At 35.6% G+C, this 21,819-nt stretch overlaps 3 protein-coding genes and 1 long non-coding RNA gene across 8 annotated transcripts in view; 1 reads left to right on the forward strand and 3 right to left on the reverse strand.

Moving 5' to 3' along the window:
* The window catches only part of LOC105671927 (uncharacterized), a 134,135-nt gene extending 132,834 nt beyond the window's left edge, over window positions 1–1,301 (reverse strand). For both annotated transcript variants that reach the window (XR_010889714.1, XR_010889713.1), the window contains exon 1: window positions 1,055–1,301. This is a non-coding gene — a long non-coding RNA (uncharacterized lncRNA). The remainder of the gene's footprint in view (window positions 1–1,054) is intronic.
* On the forward strand, window positions 1,301–4,319 carry kappaB-Ras (NFKB inhibitor interacting Ras like 1). The gene is made up of 5 exons (XM_012366529.2): window positions 1,301–1,390; window positions 1,611–1,788; window positions 2,308–2,746; window positions 2,946–3,188; window positions 3,263–4,319. Exons 4-5 carry the CDS (start codon window positions 3,090–3,092, stop codon window positions 3,767–3,769), a joined length of 606 nt encoding a protein of 201 aa, XP_012221952.1. The 5' UTR covers window positions 1,301–1,390; window positions 1,611–1,788; window positions 2,308–2,746; window positions 2,946–3,089; the 3' UTR covers window positions 3,770–4,319.
* Fa2h (Fatty acid 2-hydroxylase) lies at window positions 4,034–7,150 on the reverse strand. Its single transcript, XM_012366525.2, has 6 exons — window positions 6,474–7,150; window positions 5,226–5,451; window positions 4,932–5,092; window positions 4,726–4,858; window positions 4,480–4,599; window positions 4,034–4,422 (listed from the first exon to the last, which is right to left on the reverse strand). The coding sequence occupies exons 1-6, from the start codon at window positions 6,834–6,836 to the stop codon at window positions 4,337–4,339; spliced, it is 1,089 nt and encodes a 362-aa protein (XP_012221948.1). The 5' UTR covers window positions 6,837–7,150; the 3' UTR covers window positions 4,034–4,336.
* A 193-nt stretch (window positions 7,151–7,343) lies between these two features.
* LOC105671882 (sodium- and chloride-dependent transporter XTRP3) lies at window positions 7,344–21,567 on the reverse strand. 4 transcript variants are annotated; one of them, XM_012366394.2, is made up of 13 exons: window positions 20,914–21,054; window positions 19,937–20,045; window positions 16,767–16,999; window positions 16,368–16,388; window positions 15,933–16,154; window positions 15,706–15,816; window positions 15,361–15,602; window positions 14,737–14,884; window positions 14,466–14,667; window positions 14,217–14,376; window positions 13,990–14,152; window positions 13,710–13,910; window positions 7,344–11,814 (listed from the first exon to the last, which is right to left on the reverse strand). In XM_012366394.2, exons 3-13 carry the CDS (start codon window positions 16,971–16,973, stop codon window positions 11,650–11,652), a joined length of 1,842 nt encoding a protein of 613 aa, XP_012221817.1. In that variant the 5' UTR covers window positions 16,974–16,999; window positions 19,937–20,045; window positions 20,914–21,054; the 3' UTR covers window positions 7,344–11,649. The 4 variants fall into 4 exon arrangements, 3 of the variants coding, with proteins under 3 accessions (XP_012221817.1, XP_012221816.1, XP_067209202.1); XR_010889712.1 differs by lacking the exon at window positions 19,937–20,045 and adding an exon at window positions 13,122–13,189 and having other exon boundaries at window positions 11,673–11,814; window positions 20,914–21,567; XM_012366393.2 differs by lacking the exon at window positions 19,937–20,045 and having other exon boundaries at window positions 20,914–21,567.
* Window positions 21,568–21,819: the final 252 nt, after the last annotated feature.

The raw sequence follows: 21,819 nt of genomic DNA on the forward strand, positions 1-21,819 counted from the left end.
ATAAGAAATTGTTTATGTCACTACGTACGCGCGCTGTTGTTTACTCTCTATCTTTTTCTATATCCTGCTACACCGTACGCATATTTCAGCGTGTTATTCCTTATTCTACATCCCCACCTCTGTATTTCTAAGCTAATACGCGATTGCCTGCGTATCCTATCCCTTGGCATCAGTCGCACGACGGTATTCGTATTGTAAGGACTGACAATAACAAAAAGGAAGCTTAAAAGGAGCATCGAGCACCGGTGGAACAACTTTATGGTGAGGGATAGTCAGGGATCTATTCTAATTATAATTTATTTATTATCTGCTGTCTTATATATGTGCTTATTTATTAACTGTGTAAATGTTGCACATAAAATATTTGAAATATTTAGTTAAACATTCAATATCAGGAACACATTCTTAAAAGTGGAATACGATGCAAATAAAATCTTCAATAAATAAAAATGTACAAAATAAATTTTCCAATTTGGCAATACTAACGTTAAATTGTTTTCGGTTTGAGCGAATAATGATTTCACTTTGTGTATGATAAATGCTATTTTTGATAAAATAAAAATTTTAAACAAATAGAAAATCTTAGACAGCTGATGCCGATTTTACACCATTATCTCATTAATCAAAATTTAATTGCAGTGTATTAACCGATAATAACTCTCTAATATTACACAATCTACAGTATTATATCTTTCTTTGGAACTGAACTAATTAAATTTCCTATTATGATGTTTGATATTACCTCAGACAAATTTTAATTTAATATTTTTATTTTTCAGATTTTAATAAAATGTTTTTATTTTACAGATGTACACTTTTCAGATTTTTATTTAGCAGTTATGTCTTTTATGTTCATATATTTTTATATCTACATCTGAATATCTATCTATTTTTATATCTATATCTTGTTAACGCTTTTACAAAATAATTTAATTTAACAGGCATGAAGATGAGAAGAGGGAGCGGATAAAGATTGAGGAACTCAATCTTTTTATATTTGCTACTATATTTTCTATGTCTATAATCATATATCATATATATGCAATGTACTTACCGTTTTCTCAGCTTTCCTAGATATCAAGGATGGTGTTCGATTATTCTGACTCCATTCGATATAAACCTGAAATATAAAAACAAACGAAAATTATAATTGAATATGTTTATTAATATATTGATTATATTTATTATTTTTTATTATCGTTGATATTTTAATATGTTTGTTGATATAATTTAATATATTATTTTAATTCTAATATTATTTGTTTTTAACAATACTAATATTTGATGCATATGTTATAAGATCTTCAAGAAGATTACAATAAAATAACAGAAGAATATAGACGCTACAAGTAATACAGAATTCTGACAAAACGACTGAAGGATGCTGGTTGTAAGTATGATAATTATTTAAAGTATAAAATGCAAAGGAGTAAATAACAAGCTCAACAGCCGTTGCTAGATGGTTGTGCTAATATTCGAAGACAAATTATAAAAACAACGTTTCAGGTCTTCTTTAAGTTCACAATAAATGAGAAATTACATTACAAATAATAAACGCTTGTTCGGACCAATTAAACAATTATTATATAACATCGTTGTATTGATGTTAGCTTACAGTTATACAAGTATATGAACATACCTGGTGATAATCATGATGATGACGATGATGATGATCAATCACACTTTTGCTGCATGTCGACAAGGAAATAACCTGGAAGCGAATCAATTGCCTTTGACGATTTTAGTCGACTTTCCAAGAATGGAACAGAAAAGAACTGCAAACATAATGTAAGTAGAATATAATGATTGTAAAATCATGAAATATTATAAAAAATATTAATTAGAGAATGAATATGTTACCTGGTAATAATCTGGAATTTGCTGCCATTTTGATGCACTTCGGAGAAATAACACAACACATGAAAAAAAAATTTCGACCGCATAGAAATGAATCACTAATACCGAAATCGAATTAAAAACGACCGTACGTATATGATATTTGATGCGTTATGATTAACCGTCCTATATTTTATGTAAAACACTCACGATAATATTGCATTCGAGAAACTTTTTGATAATAGAGATCGCGAAAAATCGGAGTGGCGCGAAAATAAAGCAACGTGAATCAACTCTGCGATCAAGGCGACACATAGCGTTTCAATTTATCACGACAATTGAGACGCGACGCAAACTTCACACAATTACTTTGCAATAATTAGAAATAAAATTCGGAATATGTAATAAATATTGGAAGTAGTCTAAATAGTTAATTATGACCAAAAGTTTGAAACAATCTTATTGGTATAGCTAATTACAGATCGAAACACACGCATACCTGACAATGATCATGCAAGATCTACATTTTTCAATGCACTTTGGTGCGACAAAGTAACGTGATGCGAAGGAAATTCCGAACGGCACTACAGACGCATAGAAGCAAATCACCGATACCGATTATTGCAATAACATTCCGATACTTAACGGATTACTACGAGCATTTTACGAAAGACACTTCCGCACACGAAATTCAACACAATCGCGAAAAATACGAAGCGATTTACTACCGTTTGCTACTCTCCGGACATCGCGGCACGTTCTGAAACTGACAGCGAGCCGACATCTACCGAGAAATTGATAAATTCGAGTCCCGCCAAACTGGAGTTATTTAAAATACAATCATCGCAAAGCGTCAATATTTTTGCACAAAAAAAAATTGCAGCAAATTAAAATAAGTTTTATTTGACAGGTAAAATGCTGACACTTTTGATAAACTTAGAATTATTTATTTTAAATAATTTATTTGCGAAATATTAATTAATTACAAAAATAAATTTAAATTGTTTGAGAGTAGAAAATTGTTTCCTCTATAACTTACTAACATGTTTACCAACTTCGTTTCTTATAACTTACTAGCTTGAATAGTATAGTGCACAATCACTTTCCAGGGTTGCATATACTGTGGCGTACTTCCACGCGTATATTCATAAGCCTTGAAGAGCGGGAGAAAAGTACAATCAAGCATCTGACAGTTCTGATGTTATCTATTTACGCGAGGAAATCCATACCTACCGAAAAGGTTAGATCTAGGTATGGGCAAGACTACGAGGGTAGTCGTCTGCGGGATGAAAGGCGTCGGTAAGACTGCTTTGTTGGAGCAGCTCGTATACGGAAACATCGACGTGAAAACGGTATGTGTTTAGGTTATGTTACCGTTTCTGTCATGTCACATTGATTAGAATCGCATAATTATAATTAATTGTAGGAAATTCATCCCACAATTGAAGACATTTACGTTGCCAACATTGAGACTGATCGGGGCACAAAGGAGAAAGTTAGATTCTACGACACGGCCGGGCTTGAATCATTGCAAAGCAATGTAAATAATCAGCAGCTTCCTCGACACTATCTTGGTTTCGCTGACGGTTATGTTTTAGTATACGATACTGGTAAGCCTGAATCTCTTGACGTTCTTTTTCCCTTAAAGAAAGATATTGATAAGAATAAGGATAAGAAAGAAATTACTGTGATTGTCATTGGTAATCGGACAAAAACCGATACCGTATTGAATAACTTAGAGAATACTGCGAGCAAAGCGACTAATTGGTGTACTAGAGAAAAGATCAAACATTATGAAGTGAATGTCATGGATAGATCTAGCTTGTTTGAAGCGTTTGTGCATTTATCATCTAAATTGAATCCCCCCACTAATAAAAGTACATTCCCACAATTAAGTATGGGTAGGAAAACTATCAAGACAGAGGCACAATAAGGTTTATTTAAAATCTTGATAGAATTACATGAATAAAAATTTATACAGATGCAATATAAAGAGCATCCTGAATTCTGAATGTTGTATTCAGGTCTAATTTATTTGATAATGGCTATGCCATTCTATCAATACAGATGTGCTCTGAGATCTCAATAACAATATATACACACAGTATGTATTTTTCTGTTAATTTTGGGCATATATGTGATAGTAAGCTCAAAACGAGATAAACGGATTTGTAACCGTTGGATACTATGAAGTATGTACTTAAAACATTAACAGCTTTGATGGTGCAAAGCTGATAGCATTTATTTAACTGATAAATTTAAGTTTACAGCATTTACTTAACTAATGAGTCTCTCTAAACTTATGTACTTAAGTTGCTCTATAGAGCTGAAACTATGGTTAAACTTATATAGAATTATACGCAATTATTTTAAAAAATAATCTTTACTTATTACAAGTGCAGTTGTGATTATATCAATAATCATTATTTATGCGATAAAAATGTTAGAAAAAAACATTGTTAATAAATATGAACGTTATCGTATGTTCTTTGCTATCACTTCACCATTTTAAAGGTTCACTTAATTTCCGTAGAGTTAGATCCGTTTTGAGTAATCGATCCCACAATTCACTAGTAACCCCAAATCCTGCAAATGATAATAATTAATCCTCCATATAATTATTCCTCCGTAATTCCCAATTACCTTGATTATGATGCACAAAATGATGATAGTTGTGTCTTCTTTTCATCGTATAGAGATACGATCCATCTTTTGGTGCTCCATTGTGCAAATAATAGTGTATTAAATCATAACATAAATAGCCTAGAAAAGAAAAAAAAAATTTCGACTAAAATGATAATTGCAGAAGTAACATTTAGTTACAGACGACTGGAACAATTGATTTTGATTTAAAATATTCAAAGATTTATAAATATGTAAATAGCGCACCTGTTATGGTACCAGCGCCGACAAGATAAACTATTGTTAAAGGAAATATGGCCTTATAAATTTGCCAAACAATTGTTGCAACAAACACACTGAATGTCGGTGGAAATACCAGTCTTCTTTGATCCAGTGGTGCCTATTAATTATTTTTACAATCAATGAAATTAATATACATTTGATTATGAAGTAAGGATCTGACGATCTTGTACCTTGTGATGATTCCCATGAAATAAGAAATGCAAAGTAATTAATAATCTTGAGTTATGCGGTGGTTTAAGATGAAATACCTTCCGATGCACAAAATATTCCATAACAGTCCAAATAAGTATTCCCAAAACGAATGATGATGAAATCCTTTGCAACGCAATTACTATAAAAGAAAATGTGCAATGAGTTTACAGTGATATACTTGCAATATGTTTAAAATGCATTTAAAAAGATTTCTACGTGCTTTCTACTTGATTATTTTGGCTTATAAATGTTTTAAATGTTGAACAAATTACCAATATTTGTCGAAGTATTTAAAACGTATCCCGTATGTAAGAAATATATGATTATGGGAATCCAAACGATGGGCAAAATATACCATGGCGTCATCGATAACATTTCTAAGATATCTGATTGGAAAAATCGGATGGGTCGGTTTACCGGCAGGTTTACCCATTCCCAATATCGACCACCTATAAGTCCTACTTGTCGTAAAATCGGCGCATCCCAATTTATCAAATCCTACGATAAAACATAATTTCATCAACTTTTTTAAAATTTTATTATTTATTTACTTAGTACCTAACGTAATTTTTTTCTAATTTTTTTGTGCAATTAGTTTTTTATTGATTTAGCATAAGTATTAAATATTGTAAAAAGCAGTTAATATTACGAAGACATTTTGCATTTATCGGTTTATCTGCAATTTTTTATCTATATCGCGTGTCCGTTATGCGAGATAAACTCAAAGATAAACGTTTCATAGAACTGATATAACTAAGCCGGCGTAGATAAATTTGTGACACCTTCAAATTTAATATATTTGACATGTTCAAATGATTCATTATTTCATGAAATAAAATATTACTTTATCATTGACGTATAATAATATTCTGCAATAATATCTTTAAACGGAGAAAATTTTATATCAAAAATTACTATGTACGGCAGTAGTCGCGAACCATGAAGGAATTATAAAAATTTTTACTATGTTTTTCATACGTGAAATATAGTAAAAATTTTCGGTCTGCGGTTACTGCCGTACATAGTAACTTTTTGATATAAAATTTTCTCCGTGTATTTTTATAATATGTAATTTGACAACCAATCACAATTATTTTTTACTGTCCATATGTGCAAATTTTTTTTTAAGATTGGAGGCATAAATTTATATATTTTTTTTAATTTAGATATTTTATATACAAATATATTAACACGGTTCGTGCCGCGCTGATTTTATGTGACTGTCCATTTATGTTGTAAATTTTATTATATATTTTTATAATTATAATCTTATTATATAAGATTATTATATAAGATTATTATATTAATTAGATTATAATTATAAAAAGCGATTATAATTATCAGATTATAATTATCAAAAGAGAAGGTATAATATACATGGCTTGAACAAAAGTTCAGCGTGAGTGACCGATGACACAGAGCACGAAACACGTTTTAATATACTTTTTATAAGTCTATGAATTTTTTTCATATTATAAACATATTTAATTGATTATGTATATATTATTCATATCACTCACTTCGCACTCGTTATATCTTTCTTGACGTTGCACTGCAAACTCCTCAAGAAGATAATAGGCAGATTTAGAATGAGGATGCTTTGCCAATTCTCCATCCAAAATTTGATCTTTGAAATGTACAAGTGTATTTTTCCCCCCAGGATGATAACTCAAAAAATTACGAATATTATAAACACGATCGCGATGTTTGACAAGAAATTCTGTCGAATTTTTACTCCGCGTCATGCTATTACGACGATAACTTTCCGTTTCATTTACGCAAACTGCACTTCCATTTTTTATTTTAAGATTATTCATATTCACACTCTCTAAATGAAACGTGTCATCAAAGTTTTTATCTTGATGAACACTCATTCTCACCATAAAACTGAAAAATGACTAATCACGAGCGCCTCATAGACAATTTGTTGCGAACCGTGCACTCCGATACATCCTACTAAATGACCGACGTTATGTGACTTGGTAATTTACTAAAGCAGATAAGATTTTACCGTTAATGTTACGTAGGAGGGCTCGTTGATCATATTACGACTCATAAACAACGATATCGCAATGAATATGGTCTCGTAGCGATTATCAAGGCTAGTATTTGCACGTACTTAATGAAAGATATGAAATATCGGTGAACTGTTTATGTAATCTATCTAAATATTCGTATCTAGTATATTGAAAACTTGTATTTCAACAGTTATACATTCTTTAAAAAATATGAAAAAGATAACAGTTATAGTTTTACACCTTTCAATTGAATATTAATTAATTTTTATGTTATAATTCGTAACTGATAAAATTTTTACAAGATTATATCGAATTTATCAAAAAATACGTATCGAAAGTTTTTGACAAAGAAAACACTAAATAACAACGTAATTTTCGGCAATAAATAAGCTTTTATTTAAACGCTTTGACTTTTGTGTACACTGTGTCCTAGTAAACGTCTAAGTTTCAGTCGCTAAAAGTACCGCGACAATGCTCAAGAACAAGTACACTTGCGATTTGAGCAATCGCGCTACTAAGAAACGTACATAGTGTGTCGAGCAATAAAATACAATCGGAAGTATTCGCTTACTATCAAAATTGATCTCTTTGGGCTAAAATAATTGCTATCACGCATAAACCTAATGAACAAAAGTATAATACTCGCTTTTTTTTCCTTAATATTTACGCATAACTTAAGAAATTATCGCATGAGACAGAAATCTCCTTTCCGACGAGGAGTGCATGCAACTGATTTTGTTAGCAGTTTAAGATAGAACTATCCAACATTAATTATATCAATTATAACTATGTACATATATCACTTCGAGGAATTACCGAGCGCATCGGACACAAACGTTTAAGCGAAACTTGAAATTTATCAATACCGAAAGAAAGAGAATAAGCATGTTTTTTGTATTTAACGGTGCCATTTAATCTTTATTTAATAAGAATATGGATCAAAAGACGTATTTTAAGTCTTTAGTTAAATCGTTAATACGGTTTTGAAGAATTGACATACACGCGTAGTTTAATCTGAGAAAAAAGAATGTGGTATGAGAGGATCCGGAACGATCTTTTAACTATTTGTTCTTTTTTTCTTATAAACACGATCTGGAAGGCAAAGTTTAAGTCTAGTTCAAGTCTAAGAGACTCCACATACCTTTGTTGAGGATTAATAGGGCCACATCGATCTTTTTGATTCAAAGCTACATCTTGAATTTTCAAAACTGTCACCCTGTTTCCCAAAATAAAAATATTCCTTGATTTTTGAAAAACAAAAATATTTTACGATTTTCTTTTCTCGCAAAGAACAAACAAAAAGTTTTTGATGGAGATAATTTGTTGTGTTCTTTTATAATGAGGAAGCATATTCTCTCCTGCATCTGTTTATTTTCTAACAATATTCGCATGTTTTCAGTGAAATTAATTAACGTTTTCAATAATTCATTACATTATAATTATGTCCAAACAGCAAGTTTTGTACATCATTGTCATTCTACCAAATATCTGCTTCTTTGATTACGATAAAATCAAAGAGTTACGAAACAAATTAAAAGAAAAGGAGAATTTGATTCGATACTTCGTACAATAAATACATTAGGTCTGTTCTTTATAGCTGAACTGGCTGTACTAGTTCAGAGTTAATCTTTTTCCCTCCACATTAGAAGGAGAAAGATAAACTCTGAACTAGTGCAGCCAGTTCAGCTATAAAAAACAGACCTATTGTCGTATGTAACGTGCGCTGTATATAAAACGATTTTTAAAACTAAATTGCCGGCTAATAGTACAGAAATAACGCATTTTGCGCAACTTTTCACGTGGGATGATGTAGTATGACCTCAAACGGCATGACATCACAAAATGTAAATAGGCGGAATAATGACGTTTCAGGAAAATTTACTTTTGCCACGCCATATGTGTTTTACATAGAGCCGGCCCCTTCGACGAGCATTATCGCTTATCAGTGTAATTCATGCATCGAACAGAAACGTAGTTTGCACATTGTCCGCTTACGTTTGCGCTTGAACGACTAGTCTCTAAGTTTGTATTCCTCACGCACGGAGGAAAAGACATGCGCTTTTACGTAGAAAAGAGGGAAGAAAATAAGTAGAGAATACGAGATGTCGTTTACTATCCTAAGCGATTCAAAAAATAGGTACTTCACGAGGTATTAATTTAGATGCGGTTTTGGCATAACGCCAAGTTATTATTTACAATGGCACACGCGTTACGTTTCATCGAATTCGTAATGTCATTAATATGATAATATATTCTGATCGCTTCTATTTTACATACGCGTTATCCTTCCTCGCGCGCCTTTCGACGCTTGTACAGTACGGACCATTAATGTCGCCGGTGTTCGCGTAAATCTATATTACTGTACACGTTTTCGCTCACTCGTGCGGGTTGATCGATCTCGGATTTAAACTATATACAATATAAATAAGACAGGATGATCGACAGCGACGTTTACGGGCTAGGATCGTGACGCACTCGCGAAAGGACATTTCGCGAAATTTGCACAGCGAAAGGCGAGTTTCCGGATCGCCTATTCTTTATTATTGACATTACGGTTATTCGACCGGCATACACCGGTACAACATCACATTATCTTACGGACGAAAACTTAGAGAGTGAAATTTGACGCACCGACCACTCGTTGATCACCTCAGCGCGTAGCGCTTTAATACTTCCGTAGCCAAAATAGCTGGACCCGCCAAATAACGTACTTACGCTCAACGTTTCTCCGCGAGATGCTATCTTTTTACGAAGATAAAACGAAACATCCTACGAAAATTTCGTATTTGCAAAGACAGCACGAAATACATGCATCACAATGCCAAAGTGCATTCTGCCAATATATTTTGCACCGTACTGTATTTTTTCAAAATGTCATTTTCATATAATGGCACCGCGTGACGCTTTGTATTTCTTGTTTTTGCCAACGAAAGCAGTAAAATGACGCATCGCTATGACATTTAATAATTGTTAAATTAACAATACATCATCGCAGCTTTAACACGCGCGCACGATAGCCGCGTGTTCGAATAAAAGTTAAAAATAAAATTCAAGCCAATTTTAGAGCCTAAGATAATGATTGTTCCGCGAAACATAATCTAATTATTTACTAATTAAAAATGTAATTTACATATATTTGACGTAATTATTTGCCGAACTTAGCGCCGCTCGTACGATTAAATAATGCAGATTTGGTCGACCTTGTCTCCATCGCTCCAAACTTTCCATGTTAAAAAATGCTAAACCAACAAATTTTTTTAAAACCAAACTCATTATATTTGTAATATGTAAATATTTTAATTTGGAATAAATATGAATTAATATATTGTCTCTGAATATTTGAAAAACATTTTAAAAGCGCTTAAAATATTTTTATAGTGAAATTGAAAAATGGCATTAATTTATTTAGTATCTGAAATCAATTCTTTTGGAGCCAAAGTCGATCAATTCTGAACTACATTGACACGCGAAGGGTAGAACCTCGGAGGAATCGAAAATACATATTTGATCGGGGCCGTGTATAGAGCAGTAAACAAAATCGACTACGTTTGACTAACGACTCGACTACGTTCAATTTTATTGTCTAGTCTCTCCGACGTCTCACTCATTGGAAAGTTTAAACTACTTAAAACGGAAGTTGCACTGTACAACTAAAATAGAATTAACACGGACGAAATCAACGATCCAGCGTGTGATCGTCTTCGCACCACGCGGGCCTACAAAGCCAGAACGTTCTATTCTCCTCGCTATATTTTTTTATCCACTATTTATCCGCTATCTATCCATCTGATCCACGCGATTTCGCCCGGGAGCGTACAACGGTAAAGCTCGAGCATGAACCGCTGCGACACAATTAATCGTTTCTCGCGCTACACCGCTAAAAGGTATTCCGTATAATATATTGCTTTTATCGGCGCTTCTATTCGACAGATTGAGCTTAATTCATGATGATTTCATCCTGTACCTAATGCGAAGATTTACGTATATACACGAAAAGATCGGTCAACACGCGCTACTTTTCGAACAAGTGAACAACGAACGAACAACTAATGCGAATCTTTGCTGCTTTTAAACGTCGGAAGATATGTAAATCATATCGAATGCAAATAAAACATTCATTAGTGTTTGATTTGCATTTCAATCCGATTCAGTCATGAAACAGCTTCGAGGAAAATTTAAAAAATAAATTTAAATTTTCGCATTTGTTGCTCGTTTGTTTGCTCGATATATTCCATCTAAGGACGCACGGCCCCGACATTTTAGTGATTGTAAATATACAAAGACTACATTTAAAAAAAATTTGTATGAAAAATCTATATACGCACATTTTTTACAAAGCACCAAATTTTTTTTTTTAATTCGAAATTGTTATATCAAAAAAGATATTTTTATGCAATTAAAAATAAAGTTTCTGAAATTATAAAAATATATTCGTGCAAATAATTGTTTCAAAACATAATTCTATAAGTTTTCGCCAACTAATAATTGATATTGTAAGTATCTACATACGTATAGCGTATAATACATACTGCTACATAAAATCGAAATACTTGTTTACACAAATACTGATCATAATTTAAAACGTCAATATATGGTCTTTGTATATGTGTAACCACTGCCGAAAACTAACCTCGTACACTCGGTACAACTCACAAACGAACGGAAGGAGTCACGTCGATTATGTACTTCTATAGTTTTTCGCTTCCATCTTGAAACCTCTACCCTTCATCGCTTTATTGGCCATTTTACTCATAGACGGCGCGACATTATCATCGTCATCGCTATTGATATCATCCTCATCCTCTTCCGGGAAATCCTCGAGTCGATCGGGATATTCGTCAAGCTGAAAATTGAAAAATTAATAATATTAGATATAGAATCGTGGCAGGTTAGCTAAGAAAAGTATAAGAGGCTACGATCTTCATTTCTAATACGAGGAAGTAAAAATATTGCACTTTGATGAAAAGAAGTCATTATTAGTAAAAGTTGGGAAAACGGTATACTTTCACCATTAACGATTTTGATAACTTTAATTAAAAATTATTTCAACTTGAATCGTCAAGATGTATAGATCGTAGTCTCGATGAGAATCGAAAGGTTCAGTATTGTAAGTGATCTGTGCTTTGAATAAACTTCTGTTAAGATTCCTCTCCCACACGCACCACGTGGGAATTGATAAATAAATAGCTCGGAAGCAGAAGCTATTTATGAACTTTTGACTTCCGCGAGTCACAAATTTTTAGCATGTGACCGAAGACTTAAGAATAGCTCTTACTTTCGAACTATTTGTTTTCTCATTTCTCATTTTGCGGTGGCGAGAAGGTGAACTTGAAGGAATTTAAGATGATCTATATTATCGCGCACGTGTAGTCGACAAACCACTTTTAATTCTCAACCGATCAATTGTACTGTCCGATACATACATGAACATTTCTTCATTCCTGGTGAGGCATAACATGAATCTTGATGATGGATGAATTGTGGAGATTCATGTTTGACATGCTAATCAGACCAAACCTCGGGACATACTTACCGAAAGCAAGCATGCTGACTCATCGCATTAATAAAGTTTTTTACTTGATTTTTTATAGCAACCGTTCGATATGGATTTATTATAACAATTTTATCTAATTTTATCTAATGTGCAAAAATTAATTTTTATAGTTTTTATTGATTGTTTAAATTTTACTGATTTGGGGATATAAAATTGAATTAATATACAAATATCTGATAAACAGAATATTTTAAATATAATATAAAATATTATAGATGTATATTTAACGCTATCATTTATGAATTTTTTGTTTGAAAAAAATATTTCTATTATTGAATATTTATTTGAAAGATCTAACAATAAATAAACATGCATTTTATCAAACGATGAGATGATATTCTGCTATGAATAGTGTACATATATATCAGATTCGTTTAACGATATCGACGTCGTATTCTTCCATTATCAACTCGTGCAATCAATTAACTGCGACGTTCCGTATCACTTGATCGCGCAAATGGAAAAGGCAGAGAGCCGTCGAGCAGAGCCGCGTGATGCTGCGCGTACGCTGACACCGTGTACGTGTGACGATGAATGCGCTAGGAGTAACATTCAGAGGATGCATTCTCAAAAGATACTTGATACTGCGAACTCACGTGTAACGTAGCTACGGGGATATCGAGTAATCGATGTTACCACAGACAGAATGGATGCTTACCTACAACTGCAGATTGTACGTTCAAATGTGAATCACCTAAACAACATGCTTAATTGGCTCACTATGAGAAACAGTTAGCGCCATAAGGAAATTACAGGATCGACATTAAGCGACTCTCTTCAATCGCGCGCCCACGATAAAACGTTAATAGTACTCTTCAGCCCGTGGTGTGCTAATTACGTCGCCACTCTGTTTAGAGCTACATAACGTGGGAGGAACAACGCTATTTGTTCGGGATAATTATTTTAAGAAGACGGAACAACGCTACTCGTTCAAGACAATTATTTTAACGGGGAAGGCAACGTGCGTTCGTATAATTTGTACGTCAAATAAATAGACCGTTTGTCGCGAACTTTACACACATTCCATCACAAACGACCACAAGCTACAACGTTAGTTTTACGGATATTTTTCTCCCGCGACTCTTTTTTTTTTTACCACACAAGTTCCACAATGGTCATAAATTATCAGGGGTCTCTACATGTAAATACACGTGGCTACGATCAAAAGGACAAGCTATACTCACGTCGACATCATTCATCATTTCTTTGGTGGAAACAGTTGTGTCTATACGACGTATGCTTCCTTGATGTATGTCCACATCGAGTTTCACCAATTGGAATCGCCGTAGGAGAAAAACAATCGGGATCGGCGCGATACCCGCGAAAATAATGACCGCAGCGATGCCCAGCACCCAGCTGGGATAATTCGTGTATTCTGTCGCACCCTAAAAGTATGGAAAAAATATTATTTAAAAGCACTTAATTACGAAATACTCATTCGCTTGATGTACAATAATATCATACCAATGTTGCATTCCATGCTGAATATTGTGGTTTCTTAATGAACATGGAAGCGATGCTAGACACGAGAATTCCAACCATTATAATGGGGGCGAGAAATCGCCACGTGATCTGCCAATAAGCCCCTGGCCTATATCCGGTCATCTCCTCGATGTCTTTCGTGAATCTGCGGAGCATTCGCGCGATTATTAATGAGTTGCGTTTGGAAGAGAGGAATTATTTCAACTTACTTTTCATGGCCGTACACGAAGACCACGGAGATCATCTCCATGAGCGCGACCATGACAAGACCGATGGTACCTGCGAAGCTGTCGAACATCTTCAGCCAGTACTCTCCGGCACCGGTGCAGAAGATAAGCCCGACGAAAAAGCACACGACGCAAACGACTCCTAAAACCGCAAATCAGACGATAAAAATTATGCAACATTGTATGTCGAAGTTTTTTTCACGGACATCGGTGGACCGCAATTGCACTCACCCGTCATGTATTGCTTTTTTATTCTTTTGAAAAGATCTATGTCGAAGATTACGCACAGCATGCCTTCGAGTATTCCGATTTGCGAGCCCAGACCAAGGGCGAGAAGCATGAGGAAGAAGATGCAAGACCAGAACGGCGCGCCCGGCAGCTCCACGATCGCCTGTGTAAATATGATGAAAGCCAGCCCGGTACCCTCGGCGGCCTGAAAGCGGTACACTTAATTATTTCACAAATACATGGCCGACAGATGCATGGAATTGCCGTTACTCACGCTGTTCAGTTCCTCGGCGAGACTACACGGTCTCATTGTGAAGTTCACTGCCGAAGAGTTGAAGGTCTTCATAAAGCGTTCGTAGTCCTCGAGGGCGAACGGCATGGTGCTATTCAAGAGCCCATTATGTACCAGGGTGTCCCTCGCGCTAAAATAAAAGCGATTTAACATATCTCTTCTGCGTCCCTCTGTTCTTCGTCGTACCAACGATTAGCATATCCCGTTCTATTACGACTCAGTCCCTCCCGTTTCTCTAAATACTCGGTTGTCTGTCTTTTACATTTTAATATTTTAATTAAATCACATTCCGATGAATGCAGATTCATATGCATTTTAATAATGTATAACTGATTCGATTTTGATTTAACTCCGCGGAGTTATCAACGTAAACTGTTATACACACGATGTGGCTGATTTTTACAATTGAATTTGAGAATTTGATTAACGTGACTTATTACACGCTAATGTAATAACTGATAAAAGCGACGTGTCTGTCGAGCGAAAGCGCCGATAATTATCATAGCCGTTTAAAAATACATCCTGCAGCCGTGGATGATTCTTTTCTCACTACCCTCTTCGCGTTGGCGAATTTAGAAACGATGGCCGCGCTTGCGGTCGCATTACCTGACAACGCACTTCTCCACGTTTGACATTGCCTTGAACCCCAAAATGGCGAAAATGACAACGCTCGCGTAAATGGCAGTAAACGCGTTGCACACGCTCACCAGGATCACGTCCCGAACGCAGTTGTTATTCGGAGTGTTGTAGCTGCCGAACGCGATCAGGGAACCGAACGCCAGCCCGAAGCTATAGAAGACCTGAGTCGCCGCATCAAGCCAGACCGTAGGTTCCAACAGTTTCTCGACCTTGAACGAAGGAAGCAAATGTCATAATATCGTAACGTCCAATGTCCGGCGTTTCGCATCGCTTTTTCCGATAAGCCCAACCCAGATCGAGATTGATCGTCACCTTCGGTGTGTACATGTGCGCCAGTCCGGCGCTCGCGCCTTTCAACGTTATCCCGCGAATGAAAAAGATGGTCAGCACGAGATACGGGAACATGGACGTAAAGTATACCACCTGAAAGAACGATGCCATTTAGATATCAGTGAGTTGATTTTATCAACATGATGAATCGTAATAATAATTAAGGTTGACGAAGTCGAAATGAAATTTCGAGTGAGATAACATCTTACTTTGCCGGACGATTGTATTCCCTTCATTACGATGAAGAAGACGACGATCCAGCTGAGCAAGAGGCAAAGTACGATCCACCACTTGAGACCTTGGCCGTCCTCGATCGACGGTGCCGCGTCCAGGGTAACCCTGTACCAAAAATATGCGGTCTCCGAACTCTTGGCACATTCCTCGATCACTTCCCCGTTCTTTTCGGGGCACGTTGCCCACGGCAGTGATTGCTAAATTGCGCCGAAATATGCAAATAGATCATCAATAGTTGCTTTAACGAGCATCGCTTCGCAAAAGCCGAAGTGGCACTTTGAGTACTGAACTGAAAGCCCTATATTGCAAAATTTACGCGCATGCTATGCAGCTTATGCAAACGATGCAATAACATTTAATAATGTTTAGTGATTGCGCAATATACATGGTATTAAATATTAAATACTTACACCAAAATTGATCGTGACAGCCTAATCGAAAACATGAAAAGAAAAATGAATATTATCAACGTGCTGCATATTTATAACAAATACCGATAATATTTACCGACAACGCCATTAATCATTACAGTCGAGTACTTTGTATTAACTGTCGCAATGATTGAAAGCAGCATTACTCTTTATCGCTTGAAAAGCTTTAATTTTCAATTAAAATTTTTTTCATTTAACATTTCCGACAAAAATATGTTATTGACAAATTTTAAACACTTTGTATCAATTATAAACGAGCCCTTCATTATTCTATTTAAGTTTAAATTAGCACAATGGAAGGGGCGAAGTTACTTAAGATGTCTCGACGCAGATTACGGTGGCGACAATCGGTGCTGTGAACCTTATCGATCTGCTTACCCCGAGCGAGTTGAAGAGGTAGTAGAAGCACCAGGTAATAATTACGTTGTAGTAAAGCGCGACGAAAAAAGTAACTATACAAGACGCGATTCCTATGCCGCCTAACCAAGGGTGTATAGTGTTCCAAACACCCAGAGCACCCTGCCGCATACGTTGCCCGAGGCCCAGCTCAATCAGAAAGAGGGGTACACCCTCTAGGATGAGCATCACAAAAAAAGGGATGAGGAAGGCACCTAAAAATACGCAGGCAAATGTCAGAATTTGTAATTTCAAGCTTCCACGAATATATTCGACGTTAAATATTGAAATGTCGCAAAAATCACAACGTATATTTAATTAAAGAACGGATTACGCAATATTGTAAAATAGAAAAATAACTTAAACAGAATATGAATTTTGCTGATATACACATTCAAAGATACGTCGTATTTAAAAATTATTGTTACGTGATTATTATAATTTTATATTAGAGATTGCATAAATTATGATTTTTAAATATCTTTCTTAGTTTGCATACCAGCGAAGCTAGTGTTTTGTTCCAGATATTTTCCTGTTTTATCAGATTACGTCATTCGCTTTTTTTGCATGCCAGTTCCTAATACGTCGCTCTCTTTCTCTCTCTTTCTCTCTCTCTCTCTTTCTCTCTCTCTCTCTCTCTCTCTCTCTCTTTCTCTCTCTTTCTGTCTTTAGATGTCTAGTTTTGCGGCGGTAGCTGGAACGCCTTGTATTGATCGAGTAACCTAAGTCCTAACCCGTTCAACCACTCCACTAATCCGACAATTTTTTTTTGATATTTACACACACGAATCAAAGAAAAAAATCACGTGCTAAGAAACATTAGCGTACCCTTTTCGACAAAAAAAAATCATATAAAATTCTAAAATAGAAAATTTACAGAAACGCTATTAATTTCAACGGTTGATAATTTATATCTAATCATAAAAAATATTTTATATCTAGACATTGATGTTGGCAGCAGCAAAAAAGAGTTATGAGAGTTGAAAAAGTAAAACAAAGTAAATGAAATTGATACAAGTGCAAGAGTAAATATCGACCACGATCACAGCTCTTTACTTGTGAACTTTGCGATAACATCAGTGGCAGTCGATATTGTATGTCGTTCACCATGTTAGTGGCTCGTAACGCAGGTTCTCTGATTAAAGTCGCATTACGGTAGGGTCGCGAAGCACAGCAGCAGATGTTAGACCGTCGCGTGCTTTCCGTTACACAGTGGTATGGATCGATCGATAGGCGTTCAGCGACGCGTCGCGCCGGGACGCGAACGCGACGCGGACAGCGCAACGAGGAAATTTCCATTGAAAGCCGAGGCTTTGACTCGTTTGGTCTCAAAGCGTGTGTGTATTCCGCGAATAAAAATCACAAAATTCAATCGTCGACCGCGGCCTGTAATTACGCGCAATTTTCTCGCCGGTTATAGTTGGTACGCAATTTGATATTGATCAAAAAATTAACCCTTTTATTGCCTAATGGAGCAGAGTTTACCAGTTTTTATTATGCTTAATCTAACGTACTTAATGTAGAGGTTTACTTTTTTTAATTGTTTTTAATTCATATTTAAAAAAAACTATATTTAGGACGATTTAAAAATAAACTCTTTCGCGTATATTGCGCCTTAAATCGAAATCAGCAAAATCGCGCCGGTATTTAATTTTGGCTCTCGCAATAAATTATAAGTGGGGCGTCTGGTACTTTTAGGCAAAAGTATTACCTATAGCATGAGGTAGGCGTGAGAGCGGTAATCTGGTAACGGAAGCACAATCTGCGCAGTTGCTGGATGGTAACCGATATGATTTCGGAGTTTGTATAAACTCTGGCGTCATGAGGCCACACGCTAAGGGCCAACCGTGCACTTCTCGTGACCTACCTTCACGAAAGCATACGTATGTTAAATAGCAATTCGTTTCTCGCGATAACAAAACGCTTCTGATAAGAAAACGCCGTTGATAAGAAAATACTCCTGTTACGAAATTGCTCAGCTTGAAATAAATTCGCAAGCGAAATTTTATGCGTTAAACGAGCGGGTATTTTCCATCCGAGAAGTTCACACCCATAAAATCTGCCCAGGTTGCAACGTACGCATATAATACTCATATTTCATGCGATACTAAACAAAATGCTACGTCGCTGATATGTATATGTCTAGCATTAGCCGTTGGTCAACCTTTCACGTCAGCTTAAATTAAATTCAGATGAAACCTTGAACCAACTTTATCTTGACGAATAGCAGATATCTCTTCCGTATTGATTTTGTATTATTTTGTTTCATTTATCGCGATGTTCCGTCTTTTTAATAATCACGCGAATTTTAATGGAATGTTATCACTCTTATTATAATAGTTGATGAAGGCGTTTGTACGGAAAGACGACAATGTTCTCAACTTCGACCCCTAATATTTTCCACAATATTAATCTTTATCCGAACAACGCGACCACTATCGCACTAATTACGTTTTTCTAAAGGGAGATTAATCCTTCGCTCGGATAGCGAAAAAATCTATTTATATAGACCGTAGTTAAGTATACTTTTAAATATATACAGTATATTTTCCACACAAAAAATATTACGCTACACTTGCGTCACGTTGCTAGCATAAATTTTTTATTAAATGGGAAAATTAATTTAATTAATCTATACAGTGTGCAGTGTTGTTTTCACAAGAATAAATAAAAACCACGAAATTCATAAATATTAAAGATTAATAGTGTAAAATTTGAAAATGTCAAAAATCGTAACATATCATCGTGTTTTAAAGATAGAAATAGGTCACAAAAAATAGATTCGAACGGAACTGCAGAGTTAATGAAAACTGAATGAATCGCACAAAGCCGAGCCATTCGTCATCGCATAAATTATAAGCCACTAAGCGCGTTCTGGCGTATTAATAGTATTTCTGCTGCAAGAGAATTTTATTTTTTTATATTTATATATATATATTGGATATATGCAAGAAAAAGAGAAAAATGAGCAATTACAATTTTTACAAGTAAAGTAAAAAATTAATACAATATTGTAAAAGTTTTATAATATTCGAGCTGCTGAGTGCATTAGTTATCGAAATTTGGCCAATGAAAAAGAGGGTATGCCTTCAAGAACGCACGGAATATTTCTTAGCAGTTATATTTAACGTGTGCGTGGGACTGTGGGATACCTGAAAATAGTCGTTGACTAGTATAGTTAGCTGTACGCTATACCGGCTCCACTGCCCTCGTATCGAGCAACCTTGTCCCTGCTCTTCTTCGCTTTACATCCGATGTCGGCTGTAAGTTGCAAGAGCTATTTTCAATGTTGCGCGCAATTTTATCACGTATCGTACCGAATCATACACGCGTCAACGCTCCTCACGTACCGAATGACTCGAAATAAATAAATAAAGTCAGATAAAGTGTTTCGCACTTCTCGAAATCTAACGTTTATTCCAAATTTTTTACATATTTGCGAAAAGAAAATTAAATCTGGAAAACTGATGATAAAATAAATGAAAAGAAACTAATTTCCTCCAATTTTAATTATTAAAGTTCTCAGGGATTTTATTTTATTAATATATTTAATATACAGAAATTCACAACGAAGCCAATTTCTAGTTTCGAAAATCGGAAATTCGTAATTTCACAAAACAGTATAAATTTGTATAAAATTTTTTTTTAATTTACTTGTTTTCGTTGATATCGAACAAATATGTTTATACTACTTGCAAGTAGTATAAACGTTGCCGATGCTATTCTATAACGTATAAAATATGAGAACATGAGGAAAAAAAATATTTCTATCTTGACATCACTATGGATGCTGTGTGAGGGATGATCTATCTATACACGTTCATATGTGAGAAACTGGAGTTCACCTAGCTAACCACTGACACGCACATAGTTCAAGAACACCTCGAGGTGTCGCCTGCACGAAGGTCGCAAAAATAAAAACACACTTAGCTTACCAGTATTATCACAGGCGACATGCGTATTATAAATTAATATATAAATAAAACTTGGTCTACATATTTAAATCTTTAGTCATAACTTTCTCGTTTAATATTCTCGTTTAATGTATCTGGCACACAATTTGCACGTTCGTCGTTATATTGCGCGTCGCAGTGTCGCGATTGTCCTAACCGGCACTATTAATACTCACCACCTCCGTTCTGTTGGCACAGATAGGGAAACCTCCAGATATTGCCCAGACCCACGCTGTACCCGATAATACTGAGGAAGAATTGCATTTTCCCGCTCCATGCCGCTCTGTTCTCATTCGCCTCCGGGCCGTCCGCGACATTTTGACTTTCCGCCACGATCGTCACGTTCTGGAGTTGGCGGTTTTCGTTCAACGGTGCCAACTCGTGCCCATTTCTCGCGGTCTCGGTCTTGACTACCATTCTCCCGTGGGGTCCCGAAGGGTATACAAAGAATCGATCACCGCGAAAACAGTGTACTTAAATGAGACTTTTTGCACAGTCGGTGTTTATTTGTCCCACGAACCCACGTGTCACCTCCGCTTCCTGCTGTCTGTTTATTTCCTTTCCCGCTTTATGTACACTGACTCGTTGCTCGGATTCTTCTCTGTCCTTCTCGTTCCCGACACGATTCGACAAAAGCACGCGTGTCCTCGTAAAGTCGCGGGTATTTTTCTTTCTCACCACTGTCGCTGTTACACCGTCGCGTCGCGAAATCGATCGATTTCGCGATAATAACAGTCGGCGGTGAACAGCGAATGTGCAACAACAACGGGGGATTAACAATAGTCTTAATAGTCTTAACAACAATATAACAATAACAGCAGTATAAGAGTAGTTATCTTCTCACTATTTTATCGCAATATTAACAGTGCTTCACGCCGTCGTGTAAAAATACTGAGATCGGTCCTTCCCGCGAGCAGCAACCGACGACAATCCGCTCTCGCTAGTATTATGTGTACTCTTCTCGGCGAACAAAAGGAAATAGTCTTTATATCTGAGTCTCGGCTGTCCTTCTTCGATTCGTGTGTGTTTCGATGATACTTCTTATTGACTGTTTGCGGACGCATACGCGCGACCGCGTAGGA

Source organism: Linepithema humile, chromosome 4, assembly GCF_040581485.1.
Source record: "Linepithema humile isolate Giens D197 chromosome 4, Lhum_UNIL_v1.0, whole genome shotgun sequence".
NCBI classification, from domain to species: Eukaryota; Metazoa; Arthropoda; class Insecta; order Hymenoptera; family Formicidae; genus Linepithema; species Linepithema humile.